Below are 21552 nucleotides of genomic sequence, written 5' to 3' on the forward strand. Positions count from 1 at the left end.
GTGTTGTAAGATTTTTACTCTCTCTGCAATCATTCCTTTTAAGACCCGAGGATGCAGGCCATCTGGTCCTGGGGTCCTGACAGTCTTTAGGTTCAATGGTTTTGCCAGCAGCTTTTCCCTAATGATAGTGATTATTTTAAATTCCTCCCTCTCATTTACCTTTTTTGATTTTCAAGTATCTTTGGAAAGTTATCTAAGTCTTCTACAGTGAAGTGTTAGGATACCAAACCAGACCCCAACTTTTAATACTGGATGAGAACCCCAGACAATTTGTAAAACTGTGAGGAAAGGATACTTCATCCAGGACTGATTACTCTGACCAATAAGTTTATTTTATGTTAAAACAAACTTTATACATTTGCATCAAAGTAACAGCTTTGCAATTATCAGTTAAGCAGTTCTTAAATAAAAGGAAAAACCTGAATGCACTATCTACACTTGCCACTAATACCAATTAAGCAACCTAATACAGTTCAAATGCCAATTCTAAATAAAGTTAACAAAACCATTTTACTTGTTTAGCTGTGCAGAGTTGCAGGAACTTCAGCGAGTTCCTTTCAAGAGGAGATCCAGTACTCTTCTGCTCAACCTAACAGCACATGGCAAAACTGCTGCTCAACTTAAAATCTTATCAGAGTGCAAAACTACTGACAGACCTGTCTCCTCCCATTAATTACATCATATCTATACAACTAGGTTCCATGATCTGCTTAGCTAGGACTAATTACAATCTTTCCTAAATTGTCTACACTCCAATCTAGCGAACCATCCAAAATATAAACAATGTTCCATTAGCCATCTCTCTGTTACAATCAATTATCATTTCCTCCTCCTATCCTGACGCCACTCCTATGAGGTTAATTGTCTGAAGATCAGTGAAGAGGGAATCCACTTTGTTCCTGTAGTTTTTGTTTTAATTCCAAGGTGTAGCAGGTACCAATGGGGCAGCACGGTAGCATGGTGGTTAGCATAAATGCTTCACAGCTCCAGGGTCCCAGGTTCGATTCTGGCTGGGTCGCTGTCTGTGTGGAGTCTGCACGTCCTCCCCGTGTGTGTGTGGGTTTCCTCCGGGTGCTCCGGTTTCCTCCCACAGTCCAAAGATGTGCGGGTTAGGTGGATTGGCCATGCTAAATTGCCCGTAGTGTCCTAATAGTAAGGTTGAGGGGGGGAGTTGTTGGGTTACGGGTGTGGGGTGGATACGTGGGTTTGAGTGGGGTGGTCATTGCTCGGCACAACATCGAGGGCCGAAGGGCCTGTTCTGTGCTGTACTGTTCTATGTTCTATGTGTATGCAAGCTGAAAACTAAACATTTGTGCTTCCATTCGGGAATCGGGGTCGCTGGGCAGAGAGAGAGACATTTGTGGTGATCTGACATTCATTCCCAGTCATTGGCCAGTAGCTGATCGAGCCAGCAATTGTATTGAGATTTTTGGTGGTCAGGATTTATAAAGGTTTTCTTGAGTGAGAAAAGAGCAGCAGCGCATACTACTGTATTAGATACACGGATGTTAAAATTTATACGTGCAGCTGCAATACTTTGAGTGTACTCTGGAGAACGTCATTGTGCTTGTCTTCCAATCCTCTTCACTTTTTTATACTGAAGTAATTTCTTCAAAGTACTTCAAATTTCACGGTCCTTGTGTAGAGGCTCAAATGGAGCATTAACCTTTGAATGATCTGGTTGGGTTGAATGACATGTTTCAATGCTTTATATTCAATGTAATGACTTTCATTGTTATCGCAGTGCAGTGCTTGAATTACTACATCTTCAAAGGATCTTTTTCTTGGCCCTCAAATTAAAATCAACCTGTAGCAATTCTTATCATTTTGGCTATAGCTTAGTCTGTCTTCAAGTACCGACCCGGTGTCTCCAGTATGCTCAAATAGGATCTTGCGTCATTCCTACTGCTAAAGCTGTTCTCACAAGAAATTGTTTGCATTTTCTGCCAATCACTTTCTCATCCTCTAATCGACTCTTAAAGCTCTGTCAAGGCCATTTCCATCTATTGCTCCTATATATGGGTATATATTTGTAATGCCACTCTTGCACTCTTGGGAAGAAAACAAGTAAAAATTCATCACCTGATGAGCATTTCTTCCGTCTCTAGCCTCTAAACTTCCCTGATGGTCTAGTGGTTAGGATATGGCGCTTTCACTTGGGGCAGCACGGTAGCATGGTGGTTAGCATAAATGCTTCACAGCTCCAGGGTCCCAGGTTCAATTCCCGGCTGGGTCACTGTCTGTCCGGAGTCTGCACGTCCTCCCCGTGTGTGCGTGGGTTTCCTCTGGGTGCTCCGGTTTCCTCCCACAGTCCAAAGATGTGCGGGTTAGGTGGATTGGCCATGCTAAATTGCCCGTAGTGTCCTAAAAAGTATGGTTAAAAGGGAGGTTGTTGGGTTACGGGTATAGGGTGGATACGTGGGTTTGAGTTGGGTGATCATTGCTCGGCACAATATCGAGGGCCGAAGGGCCTGTTCTGTGCTGTACTGTTCTATGTTCTAAACTGCTGTTTCACTCTGTCATATCCTCACAAACATCAAAAAGCCCTGTGCAAAGTGTTACCTTCTGATTAGACTGATTCTTCAAATTCTTCTCATTTAAGGGAGCTGAGAACTGCTTGGAAGGACTTTCGTTCGTTATTACAGGAGTCCTGGAGTCCATGGAACGCGATGATGCCAAATGTTTAATCGAACGCCATGGAGGGAAACTGACAGGAAATGTGAGCAAAAAAACAAATTACCTGGTGACTGGTCGAGAAGGTGGGCGAGCAAAACTGGACAAAGTGAGTATCTGCTGGTAGCATATGCTTGAGCCGTATGCACACCAGTCTTAAAAATAATGGAGAAACAGTTGAGACCAGTCTGTTGTGAGTGCTGATGATTCTGTAGCATTAAAGGCAACACCATCACAAAACTGTAAAGTAATCATAGAATTTACAGTGCAGATGGAGGCCATTCGGCCCATCGAGGCTGCACCGGCCCTTGGAAAGAGCACCCTACCTAAACCCACCCTATCCCCGTAATCCCATCTAACCCTTTTTGCACATTAAGAGCAATTTATCATGGCCAATCCACCTAACCTGCACATCTTTAGACTGTGGGAGGAAACCCACGGAGCCAAGGGGAGAATGTGCAGACTCGGCACACAGTGACCCAAGCCAGGAATCGGACCTGGGACCCTGAGGCTGTGAAGCAACTGTGCTAACCACTGTGCTGCCGTATTAATGTATTTTGCTGCCCCTAATATAGAATCCTAACGAATTAGAAATCAGATGTTTGTAACATTTTTAAATTTCTATCTTGTCGTTCTTTGCTGACCTGCAATTTATAATATTGACCTTTCTGAAAACAGTATTAGTTGAAATTAAGTTTGATTATATTCATTATTTAAAACCTTTTAGGCAGAGATGCTTGGAACAAAACAAATTGATGAAGATGGACTGCTGGATTTAATCCGTAGAATGCCAGGGAAGAAATCAAAGTATGAGATTGCAGCTGAAGATGAGGTCAGTTTTTAAAGAGATAAAGTACTCAATCTATAATGCTCTCACTTGACGTTCTATGCAGGGTTCAAAATCCAAGATAACAGCTACATGTTGGTCAGTATCAATCCTTTTGATTAAAATAATTCATGGTTGTTTGTTTATGGGTTACTCCCTAATATCCACATTATTTTGTAGTAGGATAGTCTAACTTGTACAAGCCTCATTGAATGCAATTAATGCTGTCCTTCTTGGCCACTCTGCCAAGATAGAGTGTTTGCCATTTACTTCTCTCCACTCTCATGGTGACTTGTCTTGGTTTGATCTGAGGTTTCACGAGTGAGTTAACCTAATAAATCATGGTTAGGAGTTATATTCAAACATAGATTATATCCCAAGCCACGTATCTAATGGCGTAGTAAGAACAAGTGAGTGATTGATGAAATAAATTTTTTAAGTTGGAACTTAAATTGCAGATTGGTTCTGATGTTGTGGTGAGGTCCTGTCTGCTCTTTGCACCCCCAAATCATGGTCTCTGGTTATTTCATTGCTGCAAATATTGGGCTGTATTTTGAGGGCAGGGTTGACGGCAAACTTGTGTTCGCTGTCAGTACCTCTCGGAAACTGACCACAACTTCCAGAAGTCCGATATACGTAGCTCAGCGCAGAAATCCTGAAGTTGCGATCTGTCACTTGGGCTGCCCTGTGTTCCCACTTCAGAGTCCGCAATCGCAAAATTTTTTTTACTCTTTCAATTTAAGCCCAACATCGCTCTTAGAAATTCCTTAAAATGCTGCATTTTGTTCAGCCAGGTGCAACTGGAATCTCAGGCGGTGATGTGATTAATACAATTTGATGAACAACAGGATTGACCCTGGAAGAAATCACTGTTCCATCACTGCAGTCAAATGATTAATTCCTAGATTTTTAAAGCTAATTATTTTAAGCTTGCTTTTGAAAACCTTTAAAAATATTTTTTTTAATTCTGCGTTTTCACATTTTCTCCCAAATTTACACCCAACAATAAACAATATCAGCAACAAATATGTCAATCCCCATAACAATAACAACGATCCCTTCCTCCCACCAACCCCCAAACATTAGCCCACATGTTTACATAAACAAAAGACAAAAAAGGAATCTGGGATTACCCGTAGTCACCCCCCGACTAATGTTCAATGTTATCCAGTTCTTGAAAGTACATAATGAATAATGCCCATGAATTGTAGAACCCCTCCGTCCTTCCCCTCAGTTCAAACTTAACCTTCTCAAGAGTCAAGAATTCCAAAAAGTCTCCCCTGCCACGCCAGGGCACAGAGTGGAGAGGCTGCTCTCCATCCCAACAGGATCCCCCTTGGGGCGATCAACGTTACGAAGACTACAACATCTGCCTCCGCACCCGTTTCCAACTCTGGCTGGTCCGACACTCCGAATATGGCCTCCCGGGGACCCGGGTCCATTTTGAAAACATTTTTCAGAATATTCATCTTCAACCTTGATCCTTGTGTATATTCCAGTCTTTTAACTTGGTCTGTTTTAGTGCTTTTAATTTCTGTTTGAGTGGTCTGTGAAAATCTTTTAATTTGATTGGCTGCTCGGGGTAGGCCAGTTGCCTGGCTTTCTCTCACTTTGGGAAAAGTAGTGGAGAGTGTCATGAAGGAACCCAAATGGTGAACCACTGCAGGATGATTGAATATAAAGGAAAAATATAAACTTGAGTAGGAAGTCAGGACTGGTTGAGAGGAGGAACATGGTGTTTAATTTCTTGCAGTTTTTTAAACATATAACACCGTGTGGACAGAGGAAATTCAGTGGATGCTATTTAAATTTCGGTAAAGATTTTGATTCGGTGCCACATAGGAAATTGGTCCACATGGATGACACGACTGGAATGCATCAGTGATGATTCAAGAAATTGGATGAAAGAGGAAGCAAGCCTGGTTGGACACAGTTGCCTTCCATTAAGTGTGTACCCCAATTCCTGATGGTCTTCTGCCAAAATGTAGTACTCCTCCCATCAATATTAAATTGCCACCTGAATGTTTACCCATTCTATTAACCTCTCCATCTTCCTAAAGTCTTTTACAGTCATCATCCTCACTGTTTGTCAAGCCTATTTCTGTTTTTGCCAGGAAAGATTAAAATTGTGCTCTCCATATGAAGTCTAAATCCTTGAGATGTGTTGAGAACAAGAGGGGATTTGGAATTGTTTCCAGCCTGAGCCTGTTGATCCTAATTATCAGACCTCTTCTGTCCACGTTGCTGCAGTTCCTTTTGTCCCAGAAGCCTCCTGGAAGTAATCATGTGGGAAATCTGGCTGCTTTCCAACTTTTTCCCCCTTTACCTAGTTCAAGCAATCTTATTTTACCCTCTATCACTTCTCTGACTAGATTAGCTAATCCGGGAACTTGTTTTTTGTGGTTTAGTGCCATATTGCATGTGTGATTTTTATGGTGAGAATAATCCTGCAGTTATTAGTAGAGTTTGAATCTTTTCATTTTTCACTTTTAAGGAGGGTGTTCTTTATTTTTTCTATGGTTATTTAACTTAATATTGTGTTAATTTAATTTGTTGTTAATATGTTTGTTCATTGAGGCTGGGCGAATGTTTATGACTGTTATTCTTGGTATTTATTGCTGTTTGTTGTGGTTATAAATACAAAATTTTTCAATAAAAATTATTTTTAAGATTTTAAGCACATTTCATGTTTGCAATGTCTTAAGCTTGGTGTGGGCCATGCTTTTAACACTGCATGTTAACTGCTACAGGAGGAGACAAATAAACATTGGTGCATGTTCAAATCCATTAGACAGCTCATCTGTAAAATTTGATGGTATTTACAGCTGCCTATTTTTAACACATTGTAGGATCTTATCACAAATGGGATGAAATCCTGCTATGTGTTAATTATGAATGGATTAATGGGTTGGTTCGAAATTGTTTGAGGGGTAGTGTTCTTTTGAGCGTGCAAATTAGCTGTCACATTTCCCTACTTTAACAATGATGGCACATCAAAAGCATGTAATTGGTGTGAAATACTGTGAAATTGGTGTGTAGTGGAATTGCTTTGTTTGATTCTGTGTTGGTTAATGAGCATTTCTATGCAAACGGCACAAAGACTTCTTCAAAGCAACGAGTATTAATTTAAGCTGCTTTGACTTGATGCAGGCAGATTTATTTTCCTTTTTAAAATTACAGATTAAAAAATCAAGTGCTAATGCAAGAGAAGCTGGAAAGGTTGCAGAAAAAGGGAACATAGCAAGAACATCTCGCTGACGTCAAAGAGACAATTGAAGATAAAAAGAGCAGTCCGTCACCGCCCAAGACTGGCGAATCTTCGAGATGTATGAAGAGGCGTATTTCGTTCAAAGCAGAACCTTTTACCAGTCAACCTGCACTGAAGTGTGAACCTCAGACTCGCAATTTAGGCCAAGGAAGAGCCCAGTTTGCTGTGGGTGGATAAATACAAACCCGCAATGCTGAAGAATATAATAGGACAACAAGGGGACCAGAGTTGTGCAAATAAACTAGTCCGCTGGTTGAAAAAGTGGCATGTGAACAACTCTGGCGACAGCAAACCGATAGGTGAGAATGACATGTTGATGCAGTGCCGGTTCAGTCAGGATTAGTTAGTATTCAGGATTGTATTATAAATGATTACATCAAAGCAATCTGTCCTTTATCATAGCTGCATGTCTTGCTATTCCTAGACAATATAAATATCAGCATAGTCAGAGTTCTGTTTAGAAAAAGGAGACAGCAATTAAGAAATATACCCGTGTTGTACCAGCACAAACAAACCTCTATGGTGAATATCCTCGTGTCATGTATTTGTGTGCATGTGCACATCTGCTTGCATTTGTACAAATCCACCCCCCCCCCCCCCCCCCCCCCCCCCCCCCCGGTGACGAACTACTCCTCAAACACGGTCACGGACATCCTCCACCTTGCCTTGGAGCCCTCTGCTGAACCCCTTAACTTGATCTTTTCCAGCCGAAGAAACTCGCATAAGTCACCCAGTCAGGCCGCTACCCCGGTGGCATTGCTGACCACCACTCCAATAAAACTCTTTGCCGGGCAATGAGCAGGCAAAGGCCACAACTTCGGTCTTCTCCCCTCCAGCTCCGGTTTCTCCGATATCCCAAATATCGCCACCAAAGTGTACGGCTCAACACCTCACTATCCTTGCTCGCACCGCAAACACTCCCGCCCAGAATCTCTCCAATATATCGCAGCCCCAGAACATACGTGCGTGATTCGCTAGCCCCCGCCCACGCTTCTCACACTCTTCTGCCACCCCCTGAAAGAACCCACTCGTTCTTGCCCGCATCATATGTACCCTGTGTACCACCTTAAATTGTATCGGGCTCATTCTTGTGCTTGAGGAGGTCACATTCACCCTCGTAGCGCCTCACTTCATCCTCTCAGTTTATCTCCCATCCCAGCTCCCTATCCCATTTCTCCTTAATCTTCTTTCATCTGCTCACCTCCCTGTTCTCCCAGCCACTTGAATATGTCTCTGATCCTGCCCTCCCCTTCCACATCTGGAAGTAGCAGTCGCTCCAGCAGGGTGTACCTCGGCAACCTGGGGAATTCTTTCCAAACCTTCCGCGCAAAGTCCCTTACCTGCAGGTACCTAAACTAACTTCCTCCCGAGAGCTCTACACTCTCCCTCAATTCATCTATACTGACAAACCCTTCTTCCAGATACAATCCTTCAACTTGACTAACCCCACTTCTCTCCATTTCCAATCCATGCCATCTATCCCCCCCCCCCCCAGCACTTAAAACCGTGGTTTTCACACAACAGTGTTAACACCGGCATCCTCTCTATCCAAAAGTGCCTCCTCAGCTGGTTCCAGATCTTCACAGTGGACAGGGCTCTCAAGAGTATCTACTTGGCAGCATTGGCATCTCCGCTGTCACCATGGCACTTAAGCTGGACCCCTTTCAGGATTCCTCCTCCGTCTTAATCCATTCTACCCCCTTTACTTCCCTCCACCGCCTCACATTCTCCATGTTCGCTGCCCGATAGTAGTGTAGCAGGTTCAACAACGCCAACTCTCCCTTCTGCCTGTGCCTCTGTAACAGGGTCGTCTTAACCCGCGGCACCTTTCCTGCCCATACAAAGTCCGAAACAATCATGCCTAGTTTTCGAAAGAAGACCGATGGTATAAAGATCGGGAGGGCCTGGAATATGAACAGGAACCTCGGCAGAATGTTCATCTTCACGACTTTGACCCTTCCCGCCAAAGTCAAGTGCAGCGTGTCCTTGAGATCCTCCCTAGCCTCCTCCACCGCCCCAAACTTCCCCAACAGGCCCATCATGCTCTCCAGCGGGTCTGAAACATACAATCGTAGATCGTCCACGTGTAGCAACACCTCATAGAATCATAGAATTACAGTGCAGAAGGAGGCCATTCGGCCAATCGAGCCTGCACCAGCCCTGGGAAAGAGCACCCCACTTAAGCCCACAACTCTGCCCCCTTACCCGTAACCCAGCAACCCCCGCCAATCCCTTTTGGGCACTACTGGCAATTTAGCATGGCCAATCTACCTAACCTGCACATCTTTGGACTGTAGGAGGAAACCGGCGCACGCGGACGAAACCCACGTAGACACGAGGAGGATGTGCAGACTCCGCACAGACAGTGACCCAAGCCAGGAATCGAACCTGGGACCCTCGAGCTATGAAAGCGACAATGCTAACCACTGTGCTACCTGATGCTCTCTTCATCCCTCATAATCCCTCGTCACTCTGCTGATCCCCTAAGAGCCATTGCCAGGAGGCAATGCCAGTGCAAACATCAGCGGCGACTGCCGCACCCCTGCCTTGTTCCCCTTTGTAGTTCAATGTTCCGTAGTCCCCACACTTGCCCTCGGTGCCACATATAATAGGCGCACCCATGGCCTCAAACCTCAGCCAAAACCTTCCCAGGACCTCAACAGGTACCACACCACTCCATCCGTTGAATGCCTTCTCCGCGTCCATGGACGCAACTACCTCTGGTACCTGAGCTCTCAACGGGGTCATAATCACATTTAATAGCCTCCTTATATTTGCTAGAACATTGCCTGCCCTTTACGAAGCCTGTTTGGTTCTCCGCAACCGCCGCTGGAACACAACCTTCCATCCTTCCCGCCACCAACTTAGCCAGCACTTTCACCTCTGTATTTAACAACGATATGGGCCTATGCGACCCACATTACAACGGGTCTTTCCTCTTTTTTGGTATTAATGTGATTGTTGCCTGCGTCATTGTCTCCGGCAACTCCCCGTTCTACGAAGCCTCATTAATCGCCCCCAAGGGATGTGGTGCCAGGTCTGTCGTGAACTCCTCATAAATTTCCGCCAGGTAGCCATTGGGCCCCGGGGCCTTCCCCGACTTCATACCCTTATACTGTCCAATATCTCCCTCAGCCCCAAGGGCTCCTCTAGCGCTTGCCTCTTCTCTTCCTCCATCTAAGAACCGCATGTCCCCTCTTAAAACCCCCCGGGCCCACCTTGTACAGCTCCTTATAATAGCCCTCGTTTATATCTCCCGGCTCCGACACCACACCCCTCTCGCAGTCCGTATCTTCAATATTTCCCTGGACGTGGCCTGCCTCCGTAGCTGTTGCGCTAACATTCGTCATCGCCTTCTCCCCGTATTCGTACTGCACCCTTCTTGCCCTTTGCAGGCCGTCCTACTGCCCTCCCTGTTGTCAGCCTATCAAATTGCCCCTGTAATTTTTTCTTCCTCACCAATTCCTCTGTGTGGGGTGCCCTCAAGTACTCCCTATTTACCTCCACTGTCTCGCTCATTAGCTGTTCATATTCCTCCCTCCTTTCCCTATCCATTGTGCCTTGAACAAGATAATCTCGCCTTGGATTAGTGCTTCCAAAACGTGGCTGCCGCCCCTTCCCCGTCTATATAATCTTAATCACAGCTTGCACTTTCCCACAAAACCCTCCATCTGCCAACAACCCCGATAGAGCCTCTACCCTGGCCTCTACTCCTGCCTGATCTAAACCAAATCTCCAGCCAATGGGGCGCGTGGTCCGAGATTACTATCCTCTCTCACACTCACTTTCTCTTCTCGTCCGTGTCTCTCGCCCTTCTCTTCTCCCCCATTGTTACAGTGAGGTACCCCATCAGGGTACAGTCCCACCCATTTCTCTGCTTGGTGTATTCAGACAGAGCAAACTCGTGGAGGCTGGATCTTGTTTAAGACATTCCCAAGAAAATTCTCAACCTCTGTCAAAGGAGAGGAAGCTACTGGGGTCATTAGGTTACCCTCCAGTTAGGACAGCACGGTGGCGCAGTGGTTAGCACTGCTGTTTCATGGCGCCGAGGTTCCAGGTTCGATCCCAGCTCTGGGTCACTGTCCGTGTGTAGTTTGCACATTCTTCCTGTGTTTGCGTGGGTTTCACCCCCACAACCCAAAGATGTAGCGAGGTAGGTGGATTGGACACGCTAAATTGCCCCTTAATTGGAAAAGAAGTGAATTGGTATTCTAAATTTTTAAAAAAAAGGTTTAACCTCCAGTTAATTCCTGCCTCTCTGCCAGCTCCCTTGCCCCTTTTTTAATTATCCTGTGCGCTTCACTGATGCATTCTCCTGATACTTGATCTAAATCGTGGAGTGAATGTACCTACCCTGCTGCTTTGTGTCCATGACCTCTGTTGTGGGTCACAACTCCTCTGTGAATTTCTCCATGGAAACACAGGAGCAGCATCTGTTTAAAATTGTCAGGGAATATACTCCATTCGCGTGACTTGGCAATACTTGGAATATTCTGGTATTGTAGGAATGTTCTGGTACTGTAGTGCCTACAAGATGTGCAAGTGACTAGACTACCTAACCATGTGAATGACTGGGCGCAAAACTAGACATCTGTGTCGCAACTGGAAGATACTGAGCAGCATGGGCCCACTTTGTGTGTCATTTCCCCAGGTTTGGGTTTGAGATTGAGAAACCATTACTTGCTCTTACACTCGCACTTCCATTTTGGTGTTTTTCATCTGAAGCAAATTGAAATTGACGGTACAGTGCTGGTAGCCACCACTTAAGTATGCAGAGTTAGTAAACGTGCAACATGGTGAAATGAAAGATAGAGCCCCATATCGTTCAAAACATTTAAAAACCTGAAGATCATCTATCTACGAATGTAGGCTACTTTCTATTTGTGAAATAAAACTGAGACTAAACTATTTGCAGTCAAAATACAACTGTTTACATGAAAGACGTTTTTTCTCGGCTTGCTGTACCATTTATGCGTGGAGCAGCTAATGGAGGATAGACTTGCCTTCCTCATCTGGGAGAGGTATGTTAATCGTCCCATGTATGAAACTGCCTGCCGACTCTACTTAAGATGGTGGGGTGGCAGGGAGAGAGGATCAAACCACTGCTTCACCGAGGAGAACTCATTTGCTGCACCTCACCTCAGAATGACCTTTAGAACTCTCCGTTTTCTCTATTCCCTGGACCTTGTGCTGTCTTCAGCCATCAATTGCAAACCAATGGCAGAATTCTTGCAGCAAACTGCAAATTGACAAAATGTGGCAGCCCCTCGGGCACAGCAGCAACTCTTCCTGCTCCACAATCTACGTGTTCCTGTACAGTGTTATTTAATTACTGTTCCAAGTACAACTAGCCTTTTCGGGACAGTTGCCGTATGTTACGAGACCCAAGTCACCAGCAAACTAATCTGGGTTTTTGAAATAAAAATTAAAGATGCTGAAAATACTTGGTCTGGCAGCATCTGTGGAGACAGAAAGAAAAGTAACATTTTCGAAGGTTCTGATGAATGTTACTGGTGAAATGTTAATTCTGATTCTCTCTCCACAGCTGCTGCCACCAGGCACGCTGGATATTTCTCTCTCTCACACTCTTCTTTTCAGATGCTGTTTCTCCTGCAGCCTTTCATTGGCATACCCTGTTGGGTAGAAGCATTCCCATATCCTCGACAGCCTTTAATATTCCACTTGTCATGTCTTGTTCTTGTGGCATTGTTATCTTTTTGAAACTCAAGACCTGACTACTTCCATTTTCTTCCTTATCAAGGTACCCTTGAGGTATTTTGCTTGTTGGTACTCCTTCCATTTCTCATGAGCGCAACTGTCACGTGGTTTCAACTATCTTACTGATCATCTCAGAACAGTTACGCCCTCCGAATCAGAATTTTATTTCTCCATTTGAAGTACTTTTGTTTTAGGTCCTTGGAATCAAACTGCCATCAGAATCTAACCTTTTACTTGGTTCATTTATTTTACAGAAGCTTAATTTTTAAAGCTTAATTTTAGTTCTCTCAGTATAATGGTTTACGATAGGCATGCATAATAACATAGAGTAGCACAGAAAGAGGCCAGTCAGTCCATGTCTGTGCTGGCTCTTTGAACGAGTTACTCTATCAGTCCCACTCTCTTACCTCTTTCCCATACCATACAATTATATTTCAAATTCATTTTTGAAAATGATTGAATCTACTTCCAGCAACTCTTTTGAAAATGCAGATCATGCCACTTAAAAAAAAAAAATCTACTGATCTCCCCAGTAGTTCTTTTGACCGCTATAGGGCCCAGTAGTGCAGTGAATCACCAAATAATGACTAATGAGGGAATCTCAAGGTCACTTACAATGTACAAAAATATCCTTTGAATGCTTTCTCTTGGTAATAAATTTTGTACTGTTTTAGCTTTATAATACATAGCATAAAATTACTTTTCAATGTCTCTTTGTGCAGTGAAATTTGCTAAATATGGTGGGAAGGACGATGGTTCAAGTTTCAAAGCTGCTCTGCTGTCTGGTCCTCCTGGTGTAGGTAAAACAACCACAGCCACTCTAGTCTGTAAGGTAAGACCACATCAGTACTAGAATAAAATGTCTTTCCCTTCCATGATTAACATGTGGTGTAGTTTTTGAGGTTTGCACTAATAAAGTTGTGTTATAAATCCAGAAAGATGCAACTTGATATCAAGTAAGTCATCTTTATTACTTATCCCAGCTATGATTTAGGCAGTATCAATCAGCCACTTGGACTTCCACCTTTAAAGCCACCTGCAGTTCATTTATTTTTATAGCACTGATCTTGTTGCTCGCATTCGTAAGTGTTTACACTTTAATTGCTGGAAGAAAAGCTGGGTGCACACAACTCTCCTGAGAGAAGGTACAGCAATTTCACCCAGGCAGTGTAAAGGACAGCACTGAATGATTGACTGACTTACAATGCTGCAGCTTTCTGCCACATTTTAAATGCAGCAATGGATTATTGAATGTGAATGCAGCAATGGATTAATGCACCAACATTGAGTGCAATTAATGTTCTTAATGTTGAAACATAATTGTCACAATTTCCAATTCTCTCTGCACTTTTATCTTCGGTTGTAAAGATGTCACAATGAGAACTAGGCAGTCTTTGTATTAATGTCTGCTCCCCCCCCCCCCCCCGCCCCCGTAATGCACAATACTAAATTAATGGATAATTCGGAGCACTGACTAGACAGGCATAATAGAGAAATTGTAAAAATATTGATCTATATTTATAATCACTTTGTGCAATCAACCGAACAGCACTCAGCAGAAACATTGATCAAATTTCACATTCAATAATCTTGTATTTTGGAAATAATACTGGATTTGACATTAGAAACATTGGAAATCCATAGTACAGAAGAAGGACTTTTAGCCCATCATGTCCACGCCAGCTGAAAAAGAACAATCCAAACGAATCTCACTTTTAAACTCTTGGTCACTAGCAAGTAGGTTAGAGAATTTGAAGTGAATATCCAAGTATTTCTTAAATGCAGAAGCTTCATTGCCATTTCCACTCTTTCAGGAAATGAGTTCCAGACCCTTGCCATCCTCTGGGTTAAAAATGCTGCTCGACTCGCTAATTCTTTGCCAAGTATTTAAATCTGTGCCCCTGGTTATTGACCCTCTGCTGAGGGAACTAGGCCCTTTCTATCCACTCTGTCTAAGCCCATATAATTTGTACTTGTTAATTAAATCTCCCGCAGTCTACTCTGTCCAAAGGGAACAACCCTCGCCTATCCAAAACTAAATTGCTGCAAATGCTGGAAATATTCAAAGGTCTGGCAGCATTGGTTGGAGACAGGACGTTAGTTCTTCTCTCCTACACTATCTACAGCAATGTATTCATCTGCATTGTCTGCCTATGCCTGCACGCAGGCATTCTCCCAGCCACTAAGTGACATGATTGATCCTTGCCCCAGAGAGGCAGCATACCATTCTGGTGTCACGCCCGTAGCTTCAGCAACATCTGTTCCCCTATAATTATTGCTTTCTCTCCCGCCTCTTTTTACTCTTGTTGCACTCTCAAGTCCCTGCTTAATTTGTTTCTTTCCTGAGCAAGCGTTAGGACAGTGCATTGCGTTTTGGAGAAGATAATTATGTTCAAGCTGAGATACTAACTGCAGATTTTATCGCTAGGTTCTTATAAAGTAAGTTCTTCAGATCATTTGATCTGATTCTTCCAGAATGCCAAACCTCCCCTACCCCCATTTCTGTACATCTTCTCTGCGAAAACCCATCCCACAATAGAGCCTTCTCGTAACAACCTTTAATTACCCTCTCTTGCCTTTCTTATTTGGTCTGCAGCATGAGTAAATACTATTAATGTGAATTTCTTTCTATTCTCGTTGAATATCATGGGCATATTTTATTATTGGGCACCATCTGAGATGTCTCTTTTTTGGGGGGAAAATAGAAAACCTTGCATTATAGCATCTTTCATTTCCACAGGACATCTCGGGCTCTTTATTGCCAATGAAGTATATTTGAAGTGTATTCACTGTTGTAATGTAGGGAATGCTGCAGCTAATTTTGCACACAGTAAGCTTCCGCAAACAGCAATATGATACCAGATGATCTATTTCTGTGACATTGATTGAGGGACAATTACTGGTCAGGCCAAGGGGACAAGTTTCTTTCTCTAATCCTGCTGCGGGGGGTTTTTAATATCCACCTGAAAGAACGATTGGGGCCTTGGTTTAACTTTTATCTGAAACACGACACCTCCAATAGTGTTGCCTCCATCAGCACGACAATGGAGTGTCAGACTTGATTTTTGTGTGCAAGTCCTGGATTGGACTTGATCCACAACTTTCTGACAGCTGTGAGAGTGCTGCCAACTCGGCCACAACTGACACAATACCTTAATAGGTCAATTTCATTGATTTTCATTGATTCTGTGGCAGGAGCACTTGCACCAAAACTCTTCTTTTAAAAAAAAAAAAAAATGTTTCCCTCACTACTCTCCTCTGCACATATGTATAGCCTATATGGCTTCCAGTGGTGCCCAGAGTTGTACATAGCACTTCAGGTTTGACCTGGCCAGACTACAGTAGGAGCTCCAGTTCTCCTTATCTTGCCATACTCTCTTAGAAGCTCCTGGAGATTGGCAGTATCATCACCTAACTCAAGTCTTAAATGTTTCAGTACCAATTCACATGAGCATTGGTAATAAAAAAAAGGACTCCTAGGACATAGGACATCCTGAGGTGAAGGCTTTTGAAATCTTCATGTGCCCACCACCATAGTACTGGATGTTTGTGTCAGAAACTTGGACATTATACCAACATCATTGTTTTACTTGGCACATTGCTATGTTTCATAATATAGAATTATTATTCATCTGTAAGAATCACTGTGACAGACGTTTCCGAGAGTTCATTTTTTCCAAGCCGCATCCTGTTTGCATTTTAATTGCATGGGAAAATGCTGCTTTTAAATACTGGAGCATAAATCTAACCAAGATCAAACGGGTTAAAATTAATATAACACCATTCTCTTGGTGGAAAAGTGTATTTAACCTAATGAGTTGAGCTGCACAGGTGGGTGAGGACAGAAAATGACTGGCCTGTAATGCTTCCTTCAGCGAATTAACCTGCCAGCAATCCTGATTAAGGCTCTGGTGAAGAATGGCCTTTTGAGTGAGGTATTAGAGTGCCATTGGAGCCTGTGGAATTGTACCCCAAGCAAGAGTAAATATATCTAAGAAGAAAGCTTTGTGCTGAAAATGGACAAAGAAAGGTATTGGCATGTCCTGTTGTCACCATTACCCATTGCTGTGCCTCATCAGAATTCTGTGACTTTTAGAATTATAGAATAGTACAGCACAGGGGGAGGTCCATTGAGTCTGCAACGGCTCTTCTGAGAACACTCAGACCCATGGTTAGCTTTTCCCCATATCCCTGTAATACTTCCTCTAAATATTTATCCAATTCCCTATTAAAGGCTACTATTGAATCTATATCACTGTCAGGTGGTGCTGTCCAAATCGTTGGCACAATATATATTTTCCCTCCTGTTGCCTCTGTTTCATCACCAATTTCCTGAAATCTCTCCCGTCCAGCTACTGAAAACATTTTCTTCTTATTTGCTTTATCCAAATCCCTCATGATATTAAACGATTAATCATCTCCTCCTTGGAGCAGAGAAGAATTTGAAGCTCTAGTTCTGAAACCAGAGCCTAAGCTAATTTTGGTATTCCAGGGAATAGTATCAATTGGATTGTACATTGAATGCATCCATCCAAAATGAAATGTATGTATGTAAACTTTACAAAACATCTCATCGCACGGTGATCTCAGAAAATGCCTGATAATGAACTGAGTTGCTATAATGCAGGTAGCTTGAGAATCACTTGCAATGGCTTTTCTTCCTGCTCCTGCACTGCTTCTGTAGGTATTTCTCAGGATCTATTCTTAGCCCTTCCTATTTCGCATTTACATCCTGTCCCTCGGCAACATCATCTGAATGCAAAGCACAAGTTTCATGTGTACCCTGATAACACCAAGCTTTGCCGTACCACCACTTCCCTCAACTCTTTCACTTTTAAAAACATATAATAATAATCTTTATTGTCATAAGTAGGCTTACATTAATAGTGCAATGAAGTTACTGTGAAAAGCCCCATGTCGCCACATTCTGGCGCCTGTTTGGGTACACAGGGAGAATTCAGAATGTCCCAAATTACCTAATACCACATCTTTCAAGACTTGTGGGAAGAAACCGGAGCACCCGGAGGAAAGCCGTGCAGACTCCGCACAGACAGTGACCCAGCAGGGAATCAAACCTGGGACCCTGGCGCTGTGAAGGCATAGTGCTAACCACTATGCTACCACGCTGCCCTTATCAGACTGCTTATCCAACTACAATACTAGATGAGCAGAAATTTCCTTCAGTTAAATATTAGCAGACTGAAGCTATTGTTTTCTATATCCATTCCAAATTCTGACCGCTCTTAAGCCAGTCTGTTTGCAATCTTGGTGTCAGATTTGACCCTGAGATGAGCTACCGATATTGTATTTGTGCAAACACAAAGATTGCCTATTTCCACTTCCGTAACACCAGACAAACGTACGAAGCAGGCGTAGGCCAATTGGCCCCTTGAGCCTGCTCTGCTATTCAGTTAAATCATGACTGATCTGTTTGTGTTTTAAGTTCCACGCCCCCATCTACTTCTGATTACCATTGATTTTTCGGCCAGGGAATGAATCATCTATCTCGGCCTTAAAAATAAATCCCGCTTCCACCGCCTTCTGAGGCAGAGCGTTCCGAAGTCTCAAATCTTCAGAGAAAAAAATTATCCTTTTTGCTTTCCCATAAGGGCAACCACTAATTTTAAAATAGTGCCCCCTAGTTCTGGACTCGCCAAAAGACTAAACGATCCTTTCCATCTCCACCATGTCAAGACCATTCCGGATCTTGTACTTCAATCAAGTCGTCCCTCACTCTTCTAAACTCCAGTGGCAACGAGCCCAACCCGTCTAATCTTTCCTCTTAAGACAACTTACTCATTCCAGATATCAATCCAGTAAACTTCCTCTGAACTGCCTTCAAACGCTCTGATTGGATTTGTTTATTGTCACGTGTAGCGAAGTATAGTGAAAAGTATTTCTCTGCATGCAGCTCAAACAGATCATTTAGTACATGAAAGAAAAGAAAATACATAAATACATAATACATTTACATCCTCTTTAAATGGGAGACCAAAACTGAACACCGTATTCAAGATGTAGTCTCGCCAGTGCCCTGTATTACTGAAGCATAACATCCTTCATTAGCCTGGATTGCATGCTGTACCTGCTTACTAGCTTTTTGCGACTTGTGCTAGAATATCCAGATTCCTCTGCACCTTGAAATTCTGCATTCCTTCTCTATTCAAGTTAATACTCTGCTTTTTTTATTCTTGCAGCCTAAGTGAACAACTTCACATTTTCCCACTCAATCTATATTTGGCCCACTCATTGGACTATCTATATCTGTTCTCAGTCTCCTTGTGTCTTCTCATACTTTCTTACCTATCTTGTGCTGTCTGGAAATTTAGCTAACATGGATCTGCTCCCCTCATCTAAGTCATTAATAGAAGTTGTAAAAGGTTGAGGCCCTAGCACAGACCCCTGTGGGACTCCACTTATCATAGTCTACCAATGAGGCAAAGATCCATTTATGCATACGGTTTTCTATCTGCCAGCCAATCTTCTATCCATACTAATAATTTACCCCAACATCATGAACTTTTATTTTCTGCAAAACCTTTGATGTGGCACCTCACCAGATGCCTTCTGGAAATCCAAGTATAATCTACAGCCTCTCCTTTATCCACAGCGCATGTTACTCCTTCAAAGAACTGAAATAAATTGCTCATCATGATTTCCTTTTCATAAAGCCATGCCTGTTTTGTTATGCTCTTGATGTAGCATAAGCTGCTTCCTTGATGTGCACTCTGACAAAGGAAGGTTCAGACTTGGAGATAGCTTTAACACATTTATTAAACTGGTAACGATTCTCCTATTTGGATTCAACTCTCCTGTTAATCCTGCTATAGCTACTGAGACTGACAAACCAGTCTACTACAATCCAAGTGGTGGGTGTGATGTGTTTCAAATTAACCCTGTCTGTACTCACTAAGTGTCTCCACTGGAAAGAGAAAGATCATGTGTGCTGTGTCCTTTTATATGGGTTGGTGTAATGCCCTCCTGTGGTAGTGTCACCTGTATGTGTGTGCGCGTGCGTGTGTTCTTACTGGTCTATTGGTTGAATGTGGGTCATGTCTCTGCTCCCTCTAGTGTCTATCTAGTTAACGTGTATTTACATTAACCCCTTGTGTATTTACACTGTGCATATCACCACAATGCCGACTCTGCCTGATTGACTTGAGTTTTCCTAAATGCCAGCTGGTAAACTCTTTAATGATCGATTCTAACACCTTCCCCATAACCGACATCAAGCTAACTGGCCTTTAGTTTCCTGTTTTCTGCCTCCCTCCCTGATATTGTTTGACCTCGCCACTATCTCCGATAACCTGCTGCTGAAACCTTCATTCATGTCTTCATTACCTCTAGACTTGACTGTTCCAACACAATCCTGGCTGGTTTTCTACATCTTGCCCTCCACAAACTTGAGGTCATCCAAAACACATCTCATAACTTACACCAGATCCCATTGTCTGTTTAATTTCTCTGCCATTGGTGGTTGTCCCTTCAGTTGCCTAGGCAACCCTCGTTACCCCTCTGCCTCTACCTCGCTTTCCTCCATCAAGACTCTCCTCAACATCCTATCTCTTTGACCAAGCATTTGGTCACCTGATCTAACAGCTCCTTTTGAAGCTTGTCTTCATTGTTTTGTAATGCCTCTGTGAAGCATCTTGGACTCTTCATTACATAAAAGGCACTATATAAGTAAGTTGTTAAAGTTAATGTAATATCTTGCACTCATCAGATGCACCAGTTGATAGTTTGTATCTGAACAGAGGAACTTACTTTCTTAGTATTTCAATTTAGACAAAACCCCCTCAATCCCAGTTTGGTGTCACCTAGCCCCTGTTTCTTTATTTGCCTAGCTTTCTCTCTACTTTTTTTGAATTTGGTGATGTCCTTCAACAAGAGCCTTGATCATTCATTGGGATTTCCTTTCACATAACACTTTCTAAAGCAATGTTGACAAAGTTGCATCTTTTATTCTGGAAGGATCTAGGGTTCAGCTATGTTGAACTCAACGCCAGTGACACTCGCAGCAAAAACACACTAAAGGCCGTGATAGCAGAGTCGCTGGACAACACCAGCATCAAAGGATTCTACTCTGGTAGGTGCTTACATGTGTGTAGTGGGTCCAGATCAATTTTGCCAGTGCACAGCTGGTACAGTTCGGCAAGATTTTTCTCCACAGTTTTGAATTACGTTTTACCTTTCAGGAGCTTCATTTGTAAGCACCAAACACCTACTACTCATGGATGAGGTGGATGGCATGGCTGGCAATGAGGACAGGGGAGGGATACAGGTAACAGTTTGCCTGCTTCATTTAGTATAGAAGTTTATTTGTTGAAATAACATTTAACCAGGGAACTCTAAATGAAATGTCACATCTTGTTTATGTATGAGCACTTGGTGGCTTATCATTCTTTTTGCAGGATGGTGTTTCCAACAATACAATATTGGGCTGCAAAGTCTGACCTCCAGGGTAGTGTAACAAGGGGATACCCCAAAGGTGCACTGGGGAGAGGATGTTTCCTCTTGACAGAGAATCTAGAACAAGGGGTCACTTGTTTAAGATGGAGATGAGTAGACATCTTTTCTTCAGAGGGTTGAGTCTTTGGAAACTCCCTCACAGACAAGGCAGTGGAAACAGATTTTTGAATATATTTAATGCAGAGCTAGATCGGCTCTTCGGTAGCAAGGGGATGAACAGTTATAATAATAATCTTTTATTAGTGTCACAAGTAGGCTTACATTAACACTGCAATGAAGTTACTTTAAAAATCCCCTAGTCACCACACTCCGGCACCTGGAGGGAGAATTCAGAATGTCCAATTCACCTAACAAGCGCGTCTTTTAGGACTTGTGGGAGAAATCTGGATCACCCAGAGGAAAATCGGGGTAGTCAAAAATGTGAGGTTGAGGTTACAATCAGATCAGCCGCAAAAAGGGGCTGGTTTAGCTCGCTCAGCTAAATCGCTGGCTTTTAAAGCAGACCAAGCAGGCCAGCAGCATGGTTCAATTCCCGTACCAGCCTCCCCGGACAGGCGCCGGAATGTGGCGACTTGGGGCTTTTCACAGTAACTTCATT

At 43.1% G+C, this 21552-nt stretch overlaps 1 protein-coding gene across 1 annotated transcript in view; it reads left to right on the forward strand.

The window, feature by feature from the left end:
• rfc1 (replication factor C (activator 1) 1) overlaps positions 1-21552 on the forward strand; it is an 87725-nt gene that overhangs the window by 44478 nt on the left and 21695 nt on the right. Inside the window, 8 exon segments of the mRNA XM_038791398.1 lie at positions 2603-2782; positions 3401-3505; positions 4610-4669; positions 6741-6925; positions 6927-7066; positions 13208-13317; positions 20457-20571; positions 20681-20766. Coding sequence (XP_038647326.1) covers positions 2603-2782; positions 3401-3505; positions 4610-4669; positions 6741-6925; positions 6927-7066; positions 13208-13317; positions 20457-20571; positions 20681-20766 — 981 coding nt within the window.

The sequence above is a fragment of the Scyliorhinus canicula genome, chromosome 3, assembly GCF_902713615.1.
Source record: "Scyliorhinus canicula chromosome 3, sScyCan1.1, whole genome shotgun sequence".
Classification (NCBI taxonomy): domain Eukaryota; kingdom Metazoa; phylum Chordata; class Chondrichthyes; order Carcharhiniformes; family Scyliorhinidae; genus Scyliorhinus; species Scyliorhinus canicula.